General features: G+C 47.5%; 1 protein-coding gene across 1 annotated transcript in view; it reads left to right on the plus strand.

The window, feature by feature from the left end:
• INTS4 (integrator complex subunit 4) overlaps positions 1-26,086 on the plus strand; it is a 347,032-nt gene that overhangs the window by 29,153 nt on the left and 291,793 nt on the right. Inside the window, exon 2 of the mRNA XM_085623249.1 lies at positions 781-975. Coding sequence (XP_085479375.1) covers positions 781-975 — 195 coding nt within the window. The remainder of the gene's footprint in view (positions 1-780; positions 976-26,086) is intronic.

The raw sequence follows: 26,086 nt of genomic DNA on the forward strand, positions 1-26,086 counted from the left end.
AGTAGGTGGTGATTTTAACTGTGTGACTGACAATTGCATGGATAGGTCTCATCCCCCGCTGCGCATGGTGCCTGTGACTAAACTAGCAGATGTCTTCTGCAGCTGGGTGCAACATTGAGGACTGACGGACTGTTGGAGAGAGAGGAACCCATCAGGGTCTATTCCTTCTGCTCCAGTGTGCACTACTTAAAGGTTCGATTGAACAAAGTGCTTGGCTGCCCTGAGGCATGCAAGAGGGTGCTAAACGCTGAATACCTAGTGCTGACGTATTCTGATCACTGTCTCCTGCTGAGCACTTTCCAGTGGTCCACATATAAGACCTGCATCCCTTCCTGGAGGCAAGATCTGTCACTATTGGAGCACACGTTTAGGTCCTCCCTGCTAGAGAAAATCACCACATATTGGGCTGATAACCAGAGCACCACAACATCAGTAGTTGTAGAAGGGGAAGCATTTAAGTTGTTCATGATTCGTTACTGTATAGCGAATAAGGTGGGGTATGTGCTCAATTGTATTCTGATATACGACAACAGGAAGCGGTTCAGGAGGGGCTCCACGCAGGGCTGTCCAACACATCAGGTGGTAGAGAGCCCTGCTAGCTGAATACGAAAAGGTGTTTGCCTGAGTGGAACGTTTGTGCCATCTTGGATGCTTGTGCCTCCTCCAGCTTGTATATGTTGACGTTATGTGACTTCATGTGTTTCTGCCTGTACTGTTCTCCAAGCAGTACCGATCAGGGTCCCTTGGTTTTCATACTAATACTCTGCTTTCATTCTGCAGCAGCCACATGAAGAATTAACATCCAAGAAGCTTCGTCTAACTAAACCAAGTAAATCTGCAGCTCTCCACATCGACCTATGCAAGGCCACCTGCCCTGCTGATGCCTTGCAGTATCTGATTGTATTCGCCCGCAAGCCAGTGGAGGCAGAGAGTGTTGAAGGCGTGGTCAGGATTTTGCTGGAGCATTATTACAAGGTATCTGATAATAGTAGTAAAGCACTGCAGATGTGAGGAAACCTGTAGATGTACACCTAACCACTCATATACAAACGCATAATACATGGGAAATAAACACAAAGACTCCATTCCACTCTGGCCATACTACTGCAGTGTTTCAAGTCTGAGAAAATCCAGTTTGAATTTCCCCCTATTGGAAACTACAATTAACTGAATTTAAACTAGGTAGGTGGGACTGGGGAGGGAAACTTGAGTGTTTCCATCAACATTTTCGAAATATCAATAGCAATGGAATTTAGACAATAATGAAGCAAACAAGATTGGTGATTTGTTTTATTGTGTAAGCAAACAATGTACCAACAAAATATTTGAGACTTGGAGAAAAAAACAGACCAAGGTTGAGGCAGTTTTGTTAAACTATCATGCAATTTACTAAACTACTGTGCATTTTTATGTTTAAAGTATTTTATTCAGCGTGACACATCCAGACTCATATACAGCAATATAGGATTGGCAAATGAAAAGGATCGAAAGTCCGGCATGACACAACATTTTAATACAAACGTCCCCCGCCACCCCAACGTCCCAATGCCCCACCCAACTCCCCCCCCACCCACCCCACCCACCGTCCAGTGCGCTACCAGCATACAGCCTATCCCCCAAAGCTATAGGTAATTGGGGAGGAAGGTCTCATCCCCTCTCACTGATCTGGCGCTAGCGGGTTCGTAAGCCGCAGAAGGCGCAGGTACCTCGGGCAGGTGAGCTCCCGGAACTCTGTGAGCAGCAGAGAGTGGAATGGTTGCCACAGCTCATTAAATTGCGTTGCATCCCCAGCCACCACTAAAGACAATTTCTCCATACCCAGCACGTGCCAAAGTCTGTGGAGCCAGCCCGTTATCGTGGGCACTGTGTCTGTACGCCAGTATATCAAGATATTCTGAACGGCAGAGCCGAGTGCAATGGCGATCTGCCTGCCTCTTCTGGACTTAAGGGGATACATTAGATCGTTCGGGAGTCCTAGCAGGGTATACGCCGGGAAGCGCGGGAGCTCTATGCCAAAGTGAGAATCAATTTCATCCAGCACTTCCTTCCAGTAGCCAACTAAGAGAGGACAGTCCCAGAGAATGTGCGTGAGTGTACCCCGTTGTCCGCACCCTCGCCAGCATGTGTCTGTCTTACTATGGTCGAACTCATGGATCCCCTCAGGCGTATAATACCAGTAAGTGGACACTTTAGTAAAAGTATCAGTGAGGCCCATATGATATGCTGAGTGGCGCGCCCTATAAGATATGTGGTCCCAGTCCTTGGGGCTCAGTGTCCTCCCAAGCTCCCGTTCCCATCTCTCCCTCCCTGGATTGTGGAAGTGTGTGGAAGGTAGTTGCAAAAACTTATACAGGTCCGAGATTAATTTCGAGTCCGATGTACGGGACAACAGCCATCTCTCACACGGTGAGAGTCTCCTATCCGCCACATCCCTCACCTGTGGCTGGAGGGCCCAATGCCGAACCTGCATATAACGGTGTCTCTCCGTTTCGGGGAGTGAGAATTCCAGCCGAAATTGTGTGAACGGGATGACACCCTCGGGCCATACAGGTGACATAATGCTCTGCAACCTGCCTGCCGCCAATGTGTGAAGGCTCCTTTCTCCATCCCAGGGGTGAAGGCAGGATTATCCACTAGCGGCGAAAGCGGCGAAGGAAATTTGGTGAGGTCATATCTAAGGGAGGTCGCATCCCAGACTTGCAAAGGTACCCTAGTAATGAACGAGGCGTAGAGATTCTTAGGCCGGTGAGACCGGTGCAGGAACGGTATCTCCTGCAGAGGCCGCCCCGCCACCGCTTGGTCCTGGAAAAGCCAATGCTTATCCGACTCCCACCTGCACCATTCGACCAAGTATCGCAATTGCGTCGCCTGAAAGTATTTCCGGAAGTCGGGAATACCTAGGCCTCCAGCGTCAGGAGACAAATGGGAGATGGTCCTGCGTAACCTAGGCTTTTTCCCCTGCCAAATGAAACGGGCTACGTCCGACTGCACCTGCTGTATCCACCCCTTCGGCGGCAGGGCCCTAAATAAGTAGAGCACTTGTGGCAAAATCGTCATCTTGACGGCAGCAATCCTACCCAACCAGGCAAGAATGCCGCGATTCCAGCGGCCTAGCTCGTCCTTGATCTTGGCACCCAAGGCCAAGTAGTTGGCTGAGACCATGGCCGGCAACGTAGGGGCAATCTGAATCCCTAAATATGGTATCGCCTCTGAGGACCAAAGGAACAGGAACCTGTTCTGCAAATATGCCTTAGTATCAGGCGCCAGGGAGATATCCAGTGCCACCGACTTCCCCATATTAACTTTAAAGCCCGAGACCGTGCCGATCGCCGCCAGTTCTTCCATACAGGCCGGAAGTGATGTCCGGGGTGTAGCCAATGTGAAGATAACATCATCAGCGTAGAGACTGACCGCATGGGTAAAGCCACCCATCCGTATCCCCTCCACAGCCGGCCGCGTCCGCACCCTTTGAGCGAGCGGCTCCATGTAGAGAGCAAAGAGCAAGGGCGAAAGCGGACAGCCCTGCCTGGTGCCTCTCTCGATGGGGAAGGCAGCGGAGGTGTGGCTGTTAACCCGGACCACCGCGGAGGGCTCCTTATAGCAGTTGAGTATCATCGTGCAAAACCGTTCTCCAATACCCGCCTTCACCAGCACTTGTTCCAAGAAGGGCCAATGCACGCGATCAAACGCCTTTTCTGCGTCAACCGCGAGCATCATCCTCTCACCCGGGATCCGGGAAGCCTTTTCCAGCAGGTGGACCACCCGTTTGGTATTATCCACCGTCTGCCGCCCCGGAACGAAACCCGCCTGATCCGGGTCGACAAGGCCGGGTAGATAGAGCGCCAGGCGGCATGCCAAAATCCCAGTATAGAGTTTCAGGTCAACATTCAGGAGGGATATCGGCCTATAAGATCCACAGTGTTTAGGATCTTTCCCCGGTTTGGGGATGACCGTGACGGAAGCCCGCAGAAGGTCAGGCGAGATGGCTCCTGGTTCCGCGAAAGAGTTGAAAAGGCGAGTGAGGATTGGGGCTAATGACCCGCAGAACGTCTTATAGAAGAGGGCCGAGTAGCCATCGGGACCTGGTGCTTTGCCGTGCTTAAGTCTGGCAATGGCTGTCACTACTTCCTCTATGCTAATGGCCCTGTCCAGGTGGTCCACCTGCAGGGGGTCCAAGGAGGGCAGAGTGACCGAGTCTAGGTAGGAGGTCATGGCCGGTACATCCGGCGGGTCACCCGCGTAGAGGTGTCCGTAGAACCCTCGGAACGCGGCCGAGATGCAGGCATCGTCTGTCACTGCACCGCCCGTGGGGTCAGAGAGTTCTTTCACCAACTGGCTCTGCCTAGTGGCCCGGAGTCTATTGGCCAAAAGTTTGCTACAGCGATCCCCCCCAGTGTAAAAAGCGTGGCGCAGTCGGAGGGCCGCATATTCCGCCCGGTCCACATCTAAGGCGGCAAGAAGTTTCCGTGCTTCTTTAAGCTGCCGCCAAATCCTCGGGGCCCCGGTTCTGCGGTGGATCAACTCCAGTTCTCGGACTCTGTCAGTAAGCTCATCCCTCTTTATCTTACGCTCCCTATTTTCGGCCGCGGAGATTGACAAGAACTCCCCCCGGAGGACCGCCTTCAGAGCCGCCCACTGGGTGGCTCTGGTGGTGTCTGCGTTATCATTGTGTGCCAAATATTCACGAAGTACCTGCTCAATACGGTCCGTTACCGTTTTCCTGTGGAGCAGAGTATCCCGGAGGCGCCAGACCCTCGCCGGGGCGGCAGACGGTGGCACGCAAAAGGAGGCCGCAACAGGGGCATGGTCCGACAAGGAGATAACCCCCATGTCCACGGCAGACGCCAGGGCCTGCACCGCGAGGTGACCAGGAGGTGATCAAGCCTCGCGTAGGTCTTGTGCGCGTGGGAGTAGTAGGAGTAATCCCTGTCTACGGGGTGCCTATGACGCCAGAGATCCTGGAGGTCCACCTCCGCAAGTCTGGCCTTACAGCCAGCTGAGAATTCCCCGACTTGCGGGGAGCGCTGCGCCGATCTGTCGACAACCGAATCAAAGACCATGTTAAGGTCGCCCCCGAGGATAACATGCCTATCCGGCGAGGCCGAAATCTCGTCCACCGCAGACTGCAAGAACCGCTCCTGTTTACCATTGGGACTATAAAGGGAGCCTATCGTGAATGTAATGCCCCCCACCCGAAACCTATGTGCCAACATCCTCCCCTTAATTTCTGCAAATTTGTGGAGGTGCTCCCCCCTGAAATGTCGAGCCACTAGACTCGCCACCCCGGCCGTCTTGGTAGTACCGGAAGAAAAGAACTGCGTCGGAAATTTACAAGAGCGTAGCCTATGTGTGTCCTGTGGAAACAGGTGGGTTTCCTGAAGGAGGCATACATCCGCGTGGGCGTTTTCTAACAGGGAAAGCACCGCTCGCCGCTTAACGGGATTGTTCAGACCCCTGACATTCAAGGTCACGATCTTAAAGGTATGAGGAGCCATAGCAGGAAATGTGTGAAAAAGCGCAAGTGTCCTGCATGGTGATCATAGTAGTCGGGCACACTCCCCCCCCCAACTCAAACCGCAAGTCAGTCTCCCAAAAACAGTATGGCCAGCCTCTCCCCCCTGCGCAGCGCAGCCTACTACCAACCGCCCGCCCCAATGTGACCCGGTCTTCCACCACACACCCGCCAACCCCACAATCCACCTCCCCATGCGCCTCCCCATCGTCACTGAGCAAGACAAGATGGAGAAACTCAGGCAAAGCAACAAACCCTAGCACAGCGCACTGGACAGCTCCTTCCCCCACACCCAACTCCCGCGACCCCTCCCGGTACCCCAACATCCCAAAACAACCCCTTCCAAACCCAAAACACTGTCCCCGACCCCCAAGAAAGGAGTCAAGGAAACCATTGTCCAAGGCCGGCCCGAAAAGGCAAGTCTATGGAAAAGTCTCGAAAGTGGACGTCCAGCCACAACACCACCCCTGCTCCCCCCCCCCCCCCCACCCCCCAAACCTGCAGCTCAGGAAAGAAAAAGCTATGTCGATCTCCCCCCGGAGAAGTCCTAGGCGGTCAAAGCAACCTCTCCTGTCGCCGTTTCTCTAGCGACCTCCCGCACAGCATTATCCATGTCAGCCCGGATAGTAGGCGAGTCCGGTCTCACTGATGAAGCCGAAGACCTGCGGCCAGGGACCGATTGCCAGCCATCCCTGGTAATCCGGCGACGACGTGGAGTGGGGGCATCTTCGTCATTCGCCGTGATGCCCAATACAGTACAGGTGTCCTGAAGGGACGCAGCTGATGCAATATTCCGTTCCAGCGGAAGATAATACGAAAAGGGTGGCCCCAAGAATATTGAATGTCATGCTCCCGCAAGAAGTCAGTTACAATTTTAAAGGACTTGCGTTTCTGTAGGGTGACCACTGAGAGATCCTGAAAGAGGGCCACCCTATGGCCTCTGCACTCCAAGGAGGGCTTAGTGCGAGCCACCCTTAGAATCCGTTCCTTCAGGGGATAGTCCGGCAGGTAGGCCAGAAGATCGGGGGGAGGCGCCGGGGGTCTGCGTCGGGGGCCCACTCTGTGTGCCCTATCAATCCTGAGGGTAAAGTCTGTCGGCTCACCCAGGACTTCCCGGAACAGATCCTGCAGGTAGGTGGCCGCGTCTTCCCCCTCTTCTCCGAGCGGCACGCCCCGGACCCTGATGTTGTTCCTCCGGGAACGGTTCTCAAGGTCCTCCACATGAGATTGTAGATCAATCTGCTGGTCCCGGAGCCTGATCACTTCCTGCTGAAGCTGTGTGAGTTCCTCGTCCCGGGCACGTCCTGCTTCTTCCACAGATGAGACCCTTTCTCCCAGGCCATCAACCTCTCTCCGGACCTCTCGCACCTCCCCCGCCACTTCCTGCTTGAGAGTCTGGAAGTCCTCCCGTAAGGAGCTAAAAAGGGACTCAAGGAATGACCTGGTAACTGGCGGCTCCCCTCCGCTCGCCCCCTGTGAACTGCTAGACCGATTTGGGGAGGGCTGTCCGTGGTCTTGCCGTGCAGTGCTCCTATTCAACATTACCGGTAGGGTGCGATCACCCTTCTTGCTCCCCTTTTGGCCAGCCATCTTGGGCGCCGAATGGAAGTGTGCAATCCCCACCAGCGACAGTAGCGTTCACTACACCGCCTAGCTACCCGCTAGGTGACCACCCTAGCTGGTTAGGCCGTCCGTCCGCTCCTGTGGTGCAGTCCAGCACCCGTTCTCCACCTCCTCGCGCTCCTCGAGTGGCAACTCCTGCCTGCTCCACCGCAGTGCTAGGCCGGTGGAACGTAGCTTCCGGTCCAAATGGCGTCCACAGTCCGTGGCACGCGGCCTCGTAAGTAGCTCCCCGAGCGGGCCCCAATCCGCTCACCACCAGGGAGCCAACAAGTCACCGCGGCCACCGCGGGCAGCCGCTGCAATAGCTTCTGAGACCCCACTGGGGCCGAGGTGCACCGCCAGGCACACACCACCTCCGGCTTGGCGGCAACGGGCGGGACGGTCTCGTGCCCCGAGCCCGTCCAGGCAGGGCCCCCCGAAGTCCTCGACACCGCACCAGCCCCACCCACGGCCGCGACCGCCCGTTCTTCCCGGCGGGGCACCAACTTCTCGCCGCCTCGTTCGCTGTCGCTCCGCGGCACAATCAGCTACTCCTCTCCAGGCCTCGCCGGCGGCCTCCGCGCAACGCCTCAGGCTCAAGTATGCGCGCAGGGCGGATCCAATGGCACTTCCGGGCGGGCCGCAGCCTTCGAGGGTCGCGGCTCGGCTTCCACAGACCGCTAACAAGGCCGTCTGGCGCATCGATGTTCCTCCCAGCAAGGTCCGCTAGTTCTCCACTGCACCCGCCGTCGCCGACCAGCGACGATGGGGGGAGATCAGCAGTGAATAAGGTGCTCAGGGACCTGGGCCGGAGGAGCTCGCCGAGGTCGCGTCCTCCTACGCCGCCATCTTGGCCACGCCCCCCTGTGCATTTTTAAGAACCTCTTCATATAGCCTTTCTTGAAAGCATCATTCAGTTAAATTTGTTTGATGCATAGCAATATTTAAATGGAACAAGGTGTGAAACAGATTTGTGCATTTTAATCCTAATATATGCCCCATTTTTGTAGAAAGCCATACGAGTGCACCCGCAGGTCTATGACGTGCAGTGTTTTAGATCTATGACATACAGAAATTTACAAGATTTTATAGAAGGAAGCCAGCAACATCTGCAGGTATAGCAAACTTCCGTAAATTCCATTTTCACATAAGCAAATAAACATGCCTATATTTGCTCATTTAAAAATCTGCAAAACAAGTGCATATTCGCTTGTTAAAAGACTTATTTATTTTTTCTCGAGTGGAGGAAATATTTTACACCCCCTCCAAATTGAAAAACTCTATTCCCAACCTGGAACTTTGCCAGGCGTAAGTTGTGTTGAGCAATTTGGAATGAGTTGCGAGGTTTAGAGAATACAATTGGATTTTTTAATAGGGAGGATTGCTGTATCCTTGCCACAGTTGTCATCTTGCTTGTAGGTGGTTTTAGATATGTTGCATAAGCTACATTAGTTGCTTTGTAATAGTGTTTGTATCCGAATGTTCTGATGTACTTGTTTGCTCCTGGATGTGGTATTGTTTTGCACACCGTGTTTACAAAGTTTGAAAGTATATATGTGCTCTTATTCAGTACTGTCTTAAATCGAAACATGTATCTGGCCTTTGTGTTAGGTTTTATGGCAGGCCATAGTGCACAGACTGTCTTACTGGCAGCTTGAAGTGAAATCTTCCTAGTAGAAGTTGTCAATGATGTATGAGATTTCTCTCCTGTGCTACTATACTTTCAGTGCAGCGGTGCCATCCATTCAGTGCAATGGAGTACGTGTCTGAATGGTGCCTTGACAGAGCAATGGGGCATGGGGATGAAAGTGCCATTACAAAGGTCCTCCTAAAGCACCAAGTGGAAGGAGAAGGCGTGCAGAACCAGAGGCTCGGAGTCCAAAAAATATTTCAATAACTAGGTGGGATTGAAGAGGGAACAATTAAAGCAAAAGCGGCATTAGAGCAAAACTATTAAACTGAATAAAGTGCATACTAAAAGTTCATAGAATTAAATCCAGAGCTACACATCTAAAAACAAATTATCCAAACCGATGAAGTGCAGGCGAACGACAAAATGGGTAAAAATAATTCTGAACTTGGACTGTCCAATGTGCTTGTGTTTAGTATCAAATAAAAAAAACAAGTACTATTTTCATTGGCAAAGTGTAAAATATGATCTGACCGAGAGGATATAATTGACTTGGCCTTGCCTAACCTATTTAAAGCACGTGGTAGACCATGATATTGATGAACCATGAAACCAGTTCAAACTGTCCTCACAGGCTGCAGTATTTATGTGCTAAATTGTTCAGATCCAAAAACCCAGCACACCTTGTCGCATGTGAATCAACTGTTGCTATCCCACGTTCACTTTATTACTTTACTTTACTTTTCCAGCAACAAACTTGCTATCTTTTTCTGGATTCCCGTTGTTAAGGGGTCTAGAATAGGCTTTAGAACTGCATAGTTTTCTGGTTGGATGCTGCACTATACTTCCAAAATATGTAAACATGGCACAAATGAGCAAAAGTAATTTGAACATGCAGACTGGTTAAATTGAGGCGCGATAGTGTGCTCGTGTTTTGAGACAAGTTTCCTTCATTTGCAATATTTTATGTTGGTTTTAATACATGCTGGTTTGAGTTATATTTTTGTGGCTTTACCTAGAATCTGCGCACATATTTCTTTTTTGATTTCAAAACGTTTAATTCAATAGTGAACTGATATTAACCACAATTAGATCCTCAAGTGGAATATAGCAACTTGTAATGAAAATAAGAAACTATTAATTATTTGGATAAATGTAACGAGGAAATGAAGTAGCATTCTGAGAATCCTGTACAGTGCATAATAATTTAGAATGAACAGACAGAGCGAGTGAGCAAGAAATAAGCACGCTGATCTATAATAAGAGTGTAGTGCAATCACACAGTGACATATGCTTGGATCATAAACTGTGTCTAATTGTTTATGGTGGTTTGAGTGTCTCCAGATAAAGGTTCTATTAATCCCTTATGGAACATGCTTTAGAGTTTCAAGGGGATTGTTGAAGTGCATTGTTGTCCGCTCTTCTGGTAATGTTAACCATTCCTTCTATTCCTGAGAAGAAACATTTGTAAAGTTTTTTCCAATTTCGTAAAATAAATTTACATCCCATTTGTGAGAAATAAATCAAATAGATCATTCATGTTCTTGTCATAAATATCTGGGTCACTGGGTCCTTTTTTCGAGAAATGAGACACATTCGAGGGGTGTAATCTGTAATCATTGTTTTATGAAAATAAAACTTTGAGACCAAAACCCTTGTAGTTGTGGATAATAGAGCATCATATAAGCAAGATCACCTGTTGAAGACTTGTAATTCCAACATAAGGAGTTATCTCTTATGTTCGGTGTATGCAGTCTCTGTGGAACCCAGAATGTTCTATAAAGGAGCTGATATTTTGTCTGAGACAGAGTGGGTGTTAGTTATTCTTAAACTGGGATACAAATCAACTTTTCTTTGTTATGCCAATGGCAACTTTTATCTTTAAGGAATAATAAAATGTTTTAAAATATGGATTATAGATACCCTGGAGCGTAGCAAAAGAAATTTGCTCAGATTTATTATCCATCTGTTTTACCATGAATATTACTTTGGAAGACCAAGCTTCCCACTTTTGTATTTGATCATCCACATTAATGTTCTTATTTACCAAACAAGCTATATTTGAGTTTATAAGTTTGATTTCCTATTTTGAATCATTTCCTAGAATAGGATTCCCAGTGTCAGCAAAAATAGCCTTGAAGTGAGGCAACCTATTATTTAAAGTATTCAAGAATGATATAAGGTTGCAATTCTGAATGGTTGATTTTTCTACTTCTGTCCAGTTTGACTCCATCTTGATCTTTGGGGAGTCATAATTTCTTTAGCGTGATTCTGGGGCGTTTCCCTCACCAAAGAAAATAATTTATAATCTCATCTAGTTAAGTTTAAAAGTCACATGATCATTTTACAGGCATCAGTAAGCATCATTTTAGTAGTCTTAATGTCACCCCACCATGTTAAAACAATGTAGGAGACCAACCGTCAAAGAGATCTGAGATTTTCTTGAGCGTCGTTTTACATTATGATGTATTGATTCTTGAAGGCTATCGTTGAATTTAATGGCAAGGTATTTTATATAATGGGGTTACCATGTTAATCCTGACTCGGCTGATATTTACCAACCAGTTTATTTAAAGCAATGGCTTCTGATGTATCCTTGTTTAGAGCATAACCCCAAACTAGGGAATACATTTCTATAGTTTTGGTTAAGACTTTAATCGATTGTTCAGCATTTTCTGTGAAAACTAAACGATCCTCTGCGTATTTTGTAGCTTTAATTGTAAGGTATTTAACCATTGTGCCAGGTATATATATCTTCATGTGGTCTGATCATTTGTAATAAATGTTCGATAATCAGTAGAAATCAGGCTGGTGAAAGTGGGCATCCTTATCTGGTGCCCTGCTTTAAAATAAAATATTCTCAGAATATACTGTTAAGTCTAACTCTAGCTTTTGGTACAGGGCTGTTACCATTTTTATTAATTTATCTCCTAATTGGAATTTATCTATCAACGTCCAGAAATGGCCAGGCGACTTTATTGAAAGCCTTTTTTTTTTTTTTTTTTTTCCAAAAACCTTTATTCTGTGAAGTCAGGGACACAGCTATTCAGCCGACAACCCGGAGGTACGGCAGCTTTAGAAACACAACACAAGCGAGCGTCCACATTTCACTGACAGGAGAATCAAAAGGTTCTGTTTTAAATAAACACAAACCCAAACCTAAACACAAGCAAGGCGATAAGTACTTAAAGCACAAAAAGGGTTCCCATTTCGTCCATCAGACACAGGTCTATAGTAAGGGAAAGGAGGGGAAGGCAGAGACTCAAAAAGACAAACACATACCAGCAAAGAATACAAAGCCGGAAAGAATGCTAAGGGGAGAGCTGCTCCTCAGGCGGGTCCGGGAGCAGGCATATGCCCCCTCTGTACTGGTTCCATCGCCCCCATACAGAGTGCCATTTCCGGGGGCGCTCTCGAGCACAATACACTGTCTTCTCCCTAAACATGCTCCAATCCATGTTTTCCATCCACGCTGTCAATGTAGGAGGCCTAGTAGAGCCCCACAGGCGAGCGATGTCGCGCTTAGCTACCATGTTCCCCAGGGTCACCCACTGAGTCTGTGCCGCGTCGTGGTCAGTAGGACCCCAAACATTCAGGAGACAACACCGCGCCTCCGGCTGCATGACGATGCCCGTCACCTCCCCCATCACATCGTGGATTCGCTTCCAGAACTCCATGATCGCACCGCATTCCCAAATAATATGTAGGAAGGTGCCCACCATACCACAGCCTCTCTTACATAAGCCCTCCCCAGAGAAACCCATATGGACCAGCCTGGGCCCTGTCACGTAAACTCTATGGAGTATTTTAAGCTGCACCAGCCGCAGGCACGCAGGGATCGCGACCTCTTTGGGAGAAGAAACTGCATACTGCCAATCCTCATCATCTAATTCAAGGCCATCCCTAGTCCATTGATCGCGCAACCCTAGAAGAAGATCTGCCCGAACATTAATTAGTTTCTTATAAATGAGAGAGATCGTACTCTCTGGCATATGGCCATCCAGGATCCGGTCCTCTAACGGAGAGGACTCAGGCACCTTCTCCCCCTCTACAAGGACTGACCGCAAGGCGTGACACACTTGAGCGTATCGGAAGAACTCCGTGCTCCCTAGCTCATATTCCTTCTGCAGCTCCTCGAATGACTTTACCCTACCCTTAACCAAAAGGTCTCCAACCCTGGATATACCGATCAGGTCCCATTTCTCAAACCCTTTTGTATGCCAAAGCTTTCCCAGGATATCGGAGTCAAACAACGGGGTGGCAAGGGTAAGCTTACCCTTCCAGCCCAGTGAATCTGTCGCCACCTTCCACACATGCACGGCCACCCTGGTGGGCCCCGTAAGGGTTAAGTCCAACGACTTTGAGTACAACGCTCTGTGGTAATTACCCCCACGCAGCAACCACCGGTCCATGGCGTAGCCGGGGCTCAGCGCCGGACCATAGACACCATGGTTAATCGCGCTCAACTGAGTGGCCCAATAATAACGTCGAATGTCTGGAAGCGCGATACCCCCGTCATACCACGGAAGCGTCAACTTAGCAATCGCTATGCGTGGTCGCCCTTCCCACAATAGCGCGCGCTGGAGGCTTTCGACCTCACGGAAATAACTGGCCGGGACCAAGTCAAGGGTATTCTGCAAGGCATAGAGGAAACGGGGAAGAGACATCATTTTAAACAGGGCGGCGCGGCCAAGGAGGGAAAGCGGCAACCGCCGCCAGCCCTCCACGTCCCGCCGCAAACGTGCCAAGGGAGGGAGCAAGTTTTTCTCGTATCGTAAAATGGGGTCGGTGGAAATATAGATCCCTAAATACAAAAAGCCCTGCCGGGCGATCTGGATCGAGCAGTTTCGCGGGACAGGCGGGACATCACCACACAGGACATACAAGTATGACTTTCCCCAATTAATAACAAGACCAGAGTTCCTACCGAAAGAAGTCAAGACGTCACAAACCACTAGGAGAGATTTCTTAGGCGAGGTGAGGTATAGCAGAATATCGTCGGCGTAAAGCGAAATACGGTCTTCGTGGTCAGGCGACCAACGAATCCCACGTATATCCGGGTGCCATCGTATCCACGCCGCCAGTGGTTCAAGAGCAAGGGCGAACAACAACGGCGACAGGGGACAGCCCTGCCGGGTGCCCCTCCCGAGCTCGAACGGTGTCGACGCCCGCCCGTTCACCACGACGCTAGCAAAGGGCCCCTCATAAAGCAACCTCACCCAGCCTACAAAGCCAGGCCCGAAGCCGAACTTGGCTAGCACAGCCCACAGGTATGCCCACTCCACCGTATCGAAAGCCATCGTGGCATCGAGGGCCGCCACAATGGCCGGCTCTCGCATCGTGCCCGTCCTAGCAATCACTCCATGAAGGCGTCTAAGATTCAGTGCAGTGTTACGGTGCGGGATAAAGCCCGACTGGTCCGGGTGGATCAAATCTCCAAGCACCCGGACCAGGCGGTTAGCAAGGATCTTGGCAAGGATTTTCGGCTCGGCGTTGAGAAGTGATATCGGCCGATAGGAACCACACTTATCCCGGGGCTTACCGTCTTTATGTATTACCACAATCGTCGCCAGTCGTTGATCGAGCAGAAGAAACCCATTCACCCGCGCCTCCACGAACATGGCGCGCAGGTGAGGAGCCAACTTATCCGGACGAAGCTTATACAACTCAATCGGCAAAGTAATTGGGCCCGAGGCCTTACCCGAGCGCAACGCACGGATAGCACACGCCACTTCGTCTACAGTTATATCTCCATCGAGGTCATCCCTATCAATGGCAGAAAGGCAGGGCAGAGCAATATCACGCAGAAGGTCGCACGAGTCCTCAGTCGGCCTATCCGAAACCGAGGTGTATACCGTACGAAAATAGTCCGAGAAACACTGGACTATACCGTCGGGGTCAGTGACAACCTCTCCCCCATCCATCGACAACTCCGGCACCACTCGATTAACACGTTCTTTTTTTATCCAACCACGCCAACAGTTTCCCGGCCTTATCACCGACATCGTACAATCGACCCTGCTGCTCCCTATTGAGGGTCTTGGCAGCGTTCGTCACCAGATCCCTGTATTCCAATTGCTTCAAGCTCAAATTATGCAGTGTGGCCGCTGCAACATCCTCTTCTAAGGCCACTTCTAAAGCCGCAATCTCGTCCCCAACTTGTGTCACCTCGGCGTCTCTCCGCCGCTTGGCGGCCACTACCAAGGAAAGGGCCTCCCCTCTCAATACGGTCTTAAAAGCTTCCCAAAAGGACACCGCAGATTCAACTGAACCCTGATTATCTTGAAAATAGTGATCAACTGCCTTCAGCAACGCACTGCGCAGCTTGGGGTCACGAAAGTACCAGGGTTAATGGGAGCCACCCTGCCCCCCACTACCCGGCCAATATCCAGACGGGCCCACACCGGCGAGTGATCGGATATACCCCGTGCCATGTGCCTAGCCTCAGATACCAATGAGGCGTGCGCAGCCAGAGTGAGCAAGTAATCAATCCGAGAGAGACTACCGTGGGCCCCGGAGTGAAAGGTATATTGTCTCTGAGTGGGGTGCCGTAGCCTCCAACAGTCTACCAGGCCAAAAGTATCTATAAAGTCGGTAAGCCACTTCTGAGCCCCCCCCGGTGTCCCTGGGCGGGTACCTATCGAGCAATCCAGATCCAACCGCATTGAAGTCTCCTCCCACCACCAGCATCCCTTCAGGGAGTTCCAACAAGGCCTTGCCCAGATCAGCAAACGTGGAGGCCTGCAGGGCAGGAGGGACATAAACAGAAACCAATACCAACGTTCTGCCCTCCCACCTCCCCGTCACAGCCACAAAGCGCCCCCTGTCATCAGCGATGGTGGAGTCAACCTCAAATGGTAGGGAAGCTCTAACAAGTATGCCCGCACCCCTGGAGCCCGAGGAGAACCCCGAGTGAGCAATTAATTTATAACCCTTTCTATTAAGTGCATAACACGTATTCCCTATAAGGTGGGTCTCCTGCAAGAGGACCACATCTGGCGAGGTCCGTTTCAAGAATTGTAGGACTATCCCCCGTTTAATACGATCCCCTAAGCCATTAACATTCCAGCTAATTATGTTTAAGCCCCTATCCCCCATTCCCAAACACAAAGAGACCTCCACCCCCCCCCGGAGAACCACAATCGGACAATACTGACAACAATTACTACGCCTTGCAAGAAAAAAAACCCCAACAACAACCCCAACATCCCGAATCCCCCCCCTCCCTGCACCCCTGCGTCAGCTTGCAAAGCCCCCCCAACTTGCAGTGTGCCTGTCGCCCTATCAAAAACAAATCTACAAAAAGTACCCCAAGGGAGGAAAGAGCTCCTATCTTCCCCCCGCCGCCCTCCCATTACTGCAGTAGGGTGCTAGTCACTGTCTGGGGCTGAGTCAAAACAGACCGACACCGGAGGTATCACTCCTGTCCATCCCGGTCGCCTTCCGCTCCAACCACGCGGTCCCCGCCGGGCTGTCGCCGAGGGAGCGCATCCAACCAGTCCCCTGCCATGTCCGGCGATTCGAAGAAGAAAGTCCGATCCTCATACACCACACGTAGCCTGGCGGGGAAAAGCATGGCATATTTCAGGTCCATCTCCCTAAGCCGCCTCTTCACCCCCAGGAAACTCTGCCTCTGCTTCTGCACCATCTGGGTGAAGTCAGGATAAAAGCTCACAGAGGCATTCTGAAAAGGCACCGGGCCTGTCACCCTCGATGCTTGCAGGATAGCGTCTCGGTCTCGAAAATTAAAGATCCGGGCGACAATCGGCCGCGGGGGGGCTCCCACCTTAGGCCTTCCGCCAGGCACTCGGTGAGCCCGCTCAACCGCAAAAAACTTGCCGAGGCCCTTAGGCGCAAGATGGTTCACCACCAAGTCCTCGACGAGTAAATCCACGGAGAGCTCCTCCGAAGTTTCCGGGACCCCAATAAGGCGCACATTGTTGCGCCGGGCCCGACCTTCAAAGTCTTCGAGCCGGCGGGCGGAGAGGTCATTCGCGGTCCGTAACTTGCGAACCTCAGCCTGGAGTTCCGAGACATCATCCGCGAGGCCAGTAGTCTTGAGATCCAGGGACTTGACCCGCTCATTGGTTTTGCCCAGGTCCGCGCGAATCAAGTTGACATCAACCAAAATCATGTCCACCTTGTGCGCCAGGGTCTCGAACTGTCGCCCAATCGATGATTGCATCCCCTCAATCGCCCCCTTGATATCCTGCAATGATAACTCCGAGGCTGGGGATGGATCGGCCTTCTGTGCTTCCAGCGACTGTCCCGATCCACCAGGTGACCACTTCTGCTGGGCATAGCGATCCATATTGTTGGATTGGGTATAGCCTCCCCGCCTGGTAGTCTTAGACTTCGGCTTGTCTACCTCCGATTTGGTCGACATCTCGAACAGCAGGGCGGTCAGTTGCAAAAAGACGTCCCTCACTCAGCCAGAGGAAACAGGGTCAACCAGGACTTCAACAGCCAGCCAGGGTCGAATGGAGGTCTTCCAGATAACAGGGGATCGGCATGAAGCACTCCCGAACCAGAGCAAGCAAAGGGCGAGAAAGCGAAAGTGAAAGTGCAGCGGCACCCGTCCGCCAGTTCACACCTCCCAAGGCCGCTGTTGTTCAATTAGTGGCCGGGCATCCTGCCAACGCGAGCCCCTGGCATCCTTCGGAGGCAGGCCGCAATCTTCCGCCATGCACAACTTCGGTTCCCGGTGGGCGATCTTAGCCCGGACAACGTCAATCGCCCCAGCTGTGACTCATCTGCAGGATTCCGTGCATGAAAATCAGGATTTAGGACAGGATGATTGCAGGAGGGCGCGAGGGTCGCGGGAGCTCAAGGCTCACGCGGCCATCTTGGTCAAGCGCTAGGCTCCTCCCCCATTGAAAGCCTTTTTGACATCTAGAGCGATTCTCACAGTAGGTGATTCTGTTGAATGAGCTCTTTCTATAATATTGCAAATTAATGTGGTGTTATCAATGGTGTTATCACTAAATACTATAATAAAGTGTGTTGTTCCTTTTCAATACTAGGGTTCACACCTTATGGCCCTAGGTTGTTTGTGGTCAGTGTTTCCTTAGCAGCACAATAGCCCTCACCCACCCAAAGGATGACATGCTTCATCATAAGGCTAGCTCCTTCTTTGGCTCGTGCTGCAATGCACAATGGGCCCATAAAAAGGGGTTGTTTGCTGGAGATCTTTTTTTTCATTCTGCCCTATGTGAGTTAAATCAAGAACCTCGTTTTTAGGTCTCGGCTGCGAAAGGCTGCGCTTGCGCAGTCTCGCTCCGAGATTTAATGAGTTGGAGTGACTTTGAGAAGAGGGGCTTGCACCCGCCCCTCTTCTCTCCTGTTCTCCATTGGCTGGCCTCTTAAATGCTGGCCAGCCACTGGAGAAGAGGTCCAGTCACTCCGTTGAAGCCCCGTCCTTTTCGGATCGGGGGGCGTGTTTTTTGCGAGAAGTCTCAGGGAGGAGACAACAGCAAAACACGCCCCCCAATCCGAAAAGGACACTCCCTTTCTCCGAGGCATTTTCTGCTGTGCCTCGGAGAAAGGCGGTGGTGTCCCGGCGCATTTGTTAATTTCCAATACTTTGCCTATGGGTTTTGTGGACAGCCTGCTGTGAATAGACTCGCTTGTCTTTATTTTATTCCTACGTAATGTGCCGTGCTGCTTATGGCGGCGCTGGTGATAGTGCTGTAAGCTGTTGGGGTGAGTGAGACTCGTAATTACTGTATTTGGGCTTCTTTTAATGTTAAAATCGTTACGAAACATCTCCGAAACTCACCTCAGGGAGAGGGCGGGTTTAAAGGCTGGCAGTGGGAGGAATGTGGGTCTTTGTAAATACTTTAGGTGGAGCCGTTCCTCCGATTTTTTTCATTGCGGAGATTAGTCCTGCAAGAATCTTCTTCTAGATTTTAAGTGTACATGATCATATTGAGAAAAGTCTAATGGCGCACTATACGCTGAGACTTAGGTTACTAGTTGTACCTAGATGTTCGAGTGTTTAACATTCCACTTTTGTCCCCGTCCTCTACAGATCGCTGGTGCCTTACAGCTTGGCTCGCGGCACCCGCTTAAACTGCGCAGCCAGGCTGTTAGCCACCACCCTATCCCCTTTTTTTGCCATGCCAACCTAACTCTAATGGCCGCTGTTTATTGATGGTGGAGCGAGCTGATTTGATTGACAGACGCGCGGGCTAGATGAGCGGCGAATGCAGTATGCTTCAACCAATGACTGCTTGGCAGGGGTGGGTTCGTTTGCTAGCTTTAAGGGCGAAGACACCTTCACCCGCAGAGCAGAGGACGCTGGGATTAGTAGTCGTTTTTTGGTAACACTTGCCTTTGTTCACCTGTCTGGCTCAGCTGTCACTTGGATTATCGCCTTCAAGTTAAAGATGTACGTCTCATTGTACAACTGTTTTATGTTAAAAGTGTGGGAGGGATGCTAACAAAGAAAGTATGTGACCGTGCAGCTAGTCCTTTGTCTTGACCAGTATTTTTCTTAATGTCACATAAATAATCAGAGATGTGCCGAGAGTGATAGATAACAGGACTGCTCGGATATAGCCAGTTGCTAATACGTAATTTAGCAAAGGCAGTGGAATTCTTTCACTTTATATGCAATTGACGCGAATTATTCACAACAACCTTCATGAACGCTCAACAACTAACGTCTCGAGCATGGTCAATAACTCCTAGATAGCTGCTGGCTATTTCTGTTCGCGCACAGTTGCAGCCCTGCAATTTTTATTAAAGATAATCGTCATAACACTTTTAAAAATAAAAACAGTAGCTAACATGGTTCAGCTTTTTAAGGCGAGTAATAATTTATTTAATGTTTATTTGTTGGTAAAATGTAGTATACTTTGTTTTTTCCATAATTTTTTTCTACCCATTACTAAGTGGTTTACTGTCGTTAGTTTACATTCGCACTGCGATCCATTTCGGGGAGAGGGAAATGTTCTACGAACGTTTTTTTTCTTTTCAACCACCTATTCTATCTTCATCCTCGTCCAAGTCAGTAGAAATGAACAGGCAACGATGTAAAACAAATGAACGTGCTTGGTTTACTCACATTCTTGTTTCTACTTCAGCACAGAAACTGGGACTAAGGGAGTGATCTGCAAAATGGTTCCCATGGTCATTACTTGCTGTGTGGATAGAGAGATATTGGTAAAGAGCTTCTGCCTGGGTTACTGAGAAGTAAACATGGGGTTCCATATAGTGGAATTAGCAAGCAACGTCTGCAGAATCAGTCTTAAGTGTAATTAAAGGGTCCTTTCCATGGTGCTGAAGTTATGTTGAGAGAAAGTAAGGGGCCTTATAAAATCTCCTCATCGAGATTGGTCTAACTTGTACCAAAGAAGATATTGAAAAGCAATAGTGTTATCAGGTGTTGGTGTGAAGTAAAATGATTCATTTTAATCTAATCAGAAGAATACTCATACTCAAAGTTTTGCCCATAAGGTAATTCTGGGGACCAAACCAAATGGTACCTTAGTCGGCAGATCTTCCCTTTGGAAAAAATGTATAAGACTGCAGTGGTCATGGATTCACTTGTAGCCAGTCCGGTAGGCTGTACTTATACGGCTGAAGACAGTATTCTGAAAAACTAAACTAATAAAAAGAGAAAAATCTGCTCTTTAAAAAAAGGATCTCCTCTGACTGTGATCATGGGGCATACATGGTACAATCACTTATATCGGTCTTAAGGATTGGTATAACACCATTCCTGATGGTGATGTTTGTTCTCTTTTCTAGAAGCTATAGAAAAACAAATTGAATCCTTGGAAATTTCTTTTGACATGATAGCTGCTATATTGGCTGCAGGAGCAACTATAGTGGCAAGGAGGAACCTATTGTGAGAGTGGCACTTGGTCTCTCAAAAAAAAAAAAAGCCTGATTTAAGAAAACCGTTTATAGTTATTAAACTATTTGGTGCAGAATTGGAAGAGAGGCTTCATTAGTCATTCAAAGAAATAAACGCTTCATTTTGTAAGTCTGCAGGTGCCTTAACAGCCAATTCCTCTTCTGAATCTTTGTTTCAACATTCACCAAGAAGGTCTGCTCAACAACCACAATCAAACAAGCATATTGATACAGCAAGTAACATGCTACCTACAACAAGTTAGGACTATTGGCTTTGTCAATCGTTGTTAGTTGCATAAGATAAATTAGCAGTAACTGTGGCTTGTATATAATATTGAGAAAGCATCCACTTGAAGCCCTAGTGACACCACGACAATGTTACTGCTCCTGAGTTTCAAAAAGAGACAACAATATAATCATGCAGTGGCTGAACTCGACAGATTAAGAAATATATCCCAAATTATATATAACAGTCGGTAGACGCATGCCTCTACAGTGTTCTATTGTATTTTGAAACCAGAATTGCTCAAGTTCGTATCCTTTCAAAGTTCCCTTTTCAAACAATCATTATCAACGCCAAGTCTGGCCCTGGCACGGTAGTGCGATTTTTGTTTAGTATTAATAAAATTTGACACTTCAGAGAGCAGTTTCAGCAGAGAGGACAAAGAAGGAATGGGCATGGGATCCAAATACTCATCATGCATATTAGTCTGGGCCAAGGGCATTTTGCGATGCTGCAGCGTTTTCCTCATAATTATGGGTTTGCCAAACTTCCCAAATAATGCTCGCATAATAAATCTCGCTTTTGAGAGTGATTAAGCTATTGACATTTTAAATAACAATGCCGTTTCTTTAAATGCAACGGTCTCGGCATTGTTAAAGTTAGAGCTATTGGCTCATTGCTCATGACAATGCCGTTTCTTGAAATGTTTGAAAAACAAACACATAAACAAAAATAATGTCATGAGCAATGCCAATAGCTCTAACTTTACCAAGGCCGAGACCATTGCATTGTAAATGCTTGTTATCTTATTGGAGCAATTTGCAGTCTAGAAGAATAGGTTGGTGAAAAATGTTAAAATCTTGTTAATTCAATAAAATCTATATTGTGGTCATATCACATGAACTCTCTTTAGACTCAGTGGTCGACCTTAGATTATCTGAAACAATGGGTCATATCCATCAAGGTACTGAATGTAATGAGATAGGACCCCCCTCGACCATACGGGGACCTATATTTTCATAAGAACCTTGCCGTAGTTCTCCATAGATACGGTATATTTTATTCAAGCATAAGTTTCATGCGATTGTTGATAGTTTGATATGTTTTTTCTAGGCTTTATTTAAAATCTCTACATAGTATTCATGCAGCAGAAGAGGGACGTCTTTTATCCAGAATCAGGTGTACGTTCTTCACCCTTCTTTAGGACTTCTATTTAAGTCGGAATCTCTTTATCTCATCTCCGGTCCGATGCTGCTCCGTATGGTTGAGGGGGTCCTATTTCATTACATACATGTTTTTAGTGCTACTTCTGATAAAGAGACAATTAATATAAAGTCCTGATGACGGTGGTGCGAAAGCTGTTTGCACACCGAAACGCGTCGACCCTTCTGGGGTGTTAAATTCGAGGAACTATTGAGTCTAAAGAGAGTCCATGTGATATGACCACAATATAGATTCTAGCGAATTAACAAGATCTTTGATGATTTCTAATATGTCACCTGTTATTGTCTTTGTGTTTTTAATGTATCTATATGAAATGTTTTTATGAACTGTGAGCAGTGTCTTTCTGTTTGTTTTTTTTACAATTCTTGAACTATTTGGCCGATATTAATGTACATTGAATAAAATTTGAGAGAATTTTTAATAATTTGTGTACTTTTATAATTATATGTGGGGTTAGCGATAGTATACAATTTAGCTTGCATGATAGATGCTTGGATGCTGATCAGAAGTGGTGAGTCAATCCAAGGGAAAAAACATTTTTATTGTTGTTACTACATTAGGCACCCTTTCCCTTGGATAGTAGGGTCTTGCCCTTTTCCTTTATAATTCCTCTGATGACCCCAATAGCTATAGTAGTCCACAGACGTAAGCACGTAAGGGAGTAGAGCTCAAATATATCATCTCAAACCAGCTTTGAAATTTGGTATCAGAGTGTCAAGAGCACACGATGTTGGTTATATTTATGGAGACGTCTCACTCCAAGGTATGCAAGGGAGAGCACCACTAGTGGGCAACACTGTATTATTCACTAACATATTCTCCGTAGTAGAAGTCCTAATATGTTAGCTCTTGGCAAAGAATCAGGTGGGAACTAAACCAGTGTTAATGAGATGTGCAAAGTAGTGGGGGAAAATAGTGATTAAGATGCCCATTTGGGCTAGCATGGGTTCTTATACCTATGAGTCGCATATACAGGTAGTTGCTGAATCATTATGTAACAAATACAAATTAGCATGTAAGAGACAAGTTTTAATCATTAGAGATAAATAGAGATGTAGCCCGTTCATCATTACCCATCTTCATTAGTTTGTAGCTTAGCACCGGAGTTTGGAAAATGAGTAGCAGTTTACATGTCTGCATCATATAGTTAGTGAAGGATTTTTTTAGATCTCCAATCATTATGAAAGATACGTGTAGATCTGTTATACTCGACAATTGAATGCTTTTGGCTCTCAGTCTTGGTCTCATTGCCAAAAACCTTTCCGTGTTTCTACAATATTTGAAATGAAGATCTTTTTACCACTTTCAGATATGGTTGTTTTTCCTCATAAAATGAAGGATAGATTCATTCTGTTGAAATCTGAGAGGCTTGCCTACTATAGGTTTAGCGCTTTTCTTATGCTTGATCAGTTAGAAGGAACTCTGTGAGATCTTTGCAGTTTGAATCCTTTTGAGAAAAGTTACACCAGTCATTTTTGGGATCCTGGAAAGTTTATGTATTCGTTCCTCTCATAACCCTATGTGTCCTCCGGTATTCCGGAAATCCTAAGTTTGCTTCTTCTGTTGCGATCTTCGAACTCTGAAACGTCTTTCTGAAGAGTTAATGTTTTCTGCATACCTGAAAAAAGTTCCTTGACATGAGGATTTGTGGTCTTCTACATTGCTAATTTGGTTTTCTGTTTCTGAGAGTCTGTTATTTATCTGCTTCATATCGTTTCTCATTCAAAATATTTCTCTTTTCATAGCATCAGTATTGGCTTATTTGATTTTGCTAAATCGTGATCCTCTTCTAATTTCTTGAGGATTGCTTCAATTGTAGCCGTGGGAATATTCTTTTTTTAATTAAGAAGATACTGCCAGATATGCAATGAAAAATAATGATCACGGTTATGGTCTGGACCAAATTCCTGTGACCTTGGGATTCAGGAAGAAAGTAATGTTCAACTGCACAATTGTACTCTATATTGGGTATTGAGCCTGTATGAACTCAAAATTAAGTTTGGTAGTTTACCTACAAAAGATGTAGCCCAATTAAATTGTCTTCCTCACCTCGATTTAATAATTTATTATTGCGGGTGAAAAAAAGGTAACCTCCTATTACCAATCGGTACAGACAAAACATTACTTCATTCACATACTCTTCAGTGCAATAAAGGCGTGGTATGTGGTCGGCATTAATTGCGTTTATTTGTGTGCTGATAGTATTCTACTAGTTTACTGAGCTTCCTTTGGAAGGATTGCTTTCTCTATAATCTGATCAGTTCCTTTATCAAATCTGGCTGTTTATTAATGGTAAGTAACTTTGGTTTAAATAGGTAAATGAGTTATTGTTGTTACAATCTCTGCATAATATGTGATCGGAGATGCACACGTCTGGTAAGTCTTGGTACAGGGATTCTGCCTATGCACAGAACTATGCACAGGAAACCAGGACCTCAGTGAATTGTGGTGTACCAAAAACTCACCTCAGAACCCCTTATCCGACCAGCATCAGTGTCCCATTCGTTATCCGAGTTTTATCTCGGCGGTGCCAATGTATAGACAACCCAGAACAAGCGACTTAGGGTATTCTCAGGAATGGTGGAAATCAGAAATACCTGTTCGTAATTATTCTCATATCAGTCCACAACAGAATAAACAGAGACACGGTAAAGTTTAAAAAGTTTATTTTAAAAACCTCGTGTCCTAAGATGCAGTACTTTGGCTAACATAAGCAGACAAATGATTAAGATCAAAACCATCAGCATAGTTACAATACCATAGAAAATGAAAGGTGTAATCATACTAAAATGACAGTGGATATCAGCCATCTTCCTTTCGCTAGTAAACTAATATTATTATTATTATTAGACTAATAAAAGGTCTCTAGGCTTGAATGGGGAACCCCATACCGTAAAGATCAGCTTAGTGAAATCACATCACATGATCAGCTAGACTCTGCCCCTGGGAAAGCTCTTCTTCCGAATGAATAAAAAACATGCAGCACTGCAATATTAAAAGCACCCGACTTTCAGGTATTTGCAGCTGCGTGCGTGTTATGGCTGAATAGTGGGCCGATCAACCTGAACCCAACAACATGCACCGTATAGCGACCCAGGCTGTTTCTTTACACAATGTTCAGACCAAGGTCGCTGCTTACTGTTAGAGATGTGAACAACAGACAGTTCTCATGTGAAGCAAAGTCGAGCAAGCATTTCTCAATTAATAACATGGCTTTCTAACATTTAGCACAACCGCGTTAGCTTAGCATTGTACGTATATAGATAGCAATCTTCACTACACCCCCCCTTGATGGGACCACTAACCAGTAGGGGCGCACTTTCAAGAACGCAGAGTTCAAGTTTGATATAACGGAACCAAGGGCATAAATTGTGAGTCCATATAAGGTAAGTGAAAAGTTTGAAGAAAAAAATAGAGAAAAAAACCATTTAAAGGAGAGAAAAAATACAAAGTCATTCCACAGGAATTCTGGATCACCTCCAAGTTAATCCATCAAGGTATAAGCACAATAAGTTGCAACAGCTTCCAAGAGGAAATCATTGGAACGTTCTGCAAAATTATCTGCCATCCAGTTTAGCAAGGGGAAGGAACACACATGTTCCTCGACAACCGGAGCCTCTAGCACCATCAGAGGACAACTGGTGTGTTCTTCAAGATAACTTCTCGCTAAGAATTCAGCTGCAGCCGTTCCGATGTCCCAATTCCCTAGGACTCCATGTGCTGCTCCACAGGCCATAATCCTGACGCCAGAACAGTCCAACTCATGAGCCACTAAGGGGCTCATTAGCCGATCATAATCCGGGGCAGGAGACACCGAGTTCGACAGACACAAATCCAGAGTCCATTGGAACGGACAATCTAGGCAATGAAAGACAGGCTGCACACAAGTAATGTAAGGAAACCGGAAGGACAATCCATAGGCTATGCTTAAAGTCGCCAGTGGTAAAGTGCCATAGTATTCAAGCATCCGGTTACGAAGATGGAGCAGCCGTGACATGCTGTCGTGTGATGCAAGTTGTGCATCCATAGCGTA

This window comes from Triturus cristatus, chromosome 8, assembly GCF_964204655.1.
Source record: "Triturus cristatus chromosome 8, aTriCri1.1, whole genome shotgun sequence".
In the NCBI taxonomy this organism is placed as follows: Eukaryota; Metazoa; Chordata; class Amphibia; order Caudata; family Salamandridae; genus Triturus; species Triturus cristatus.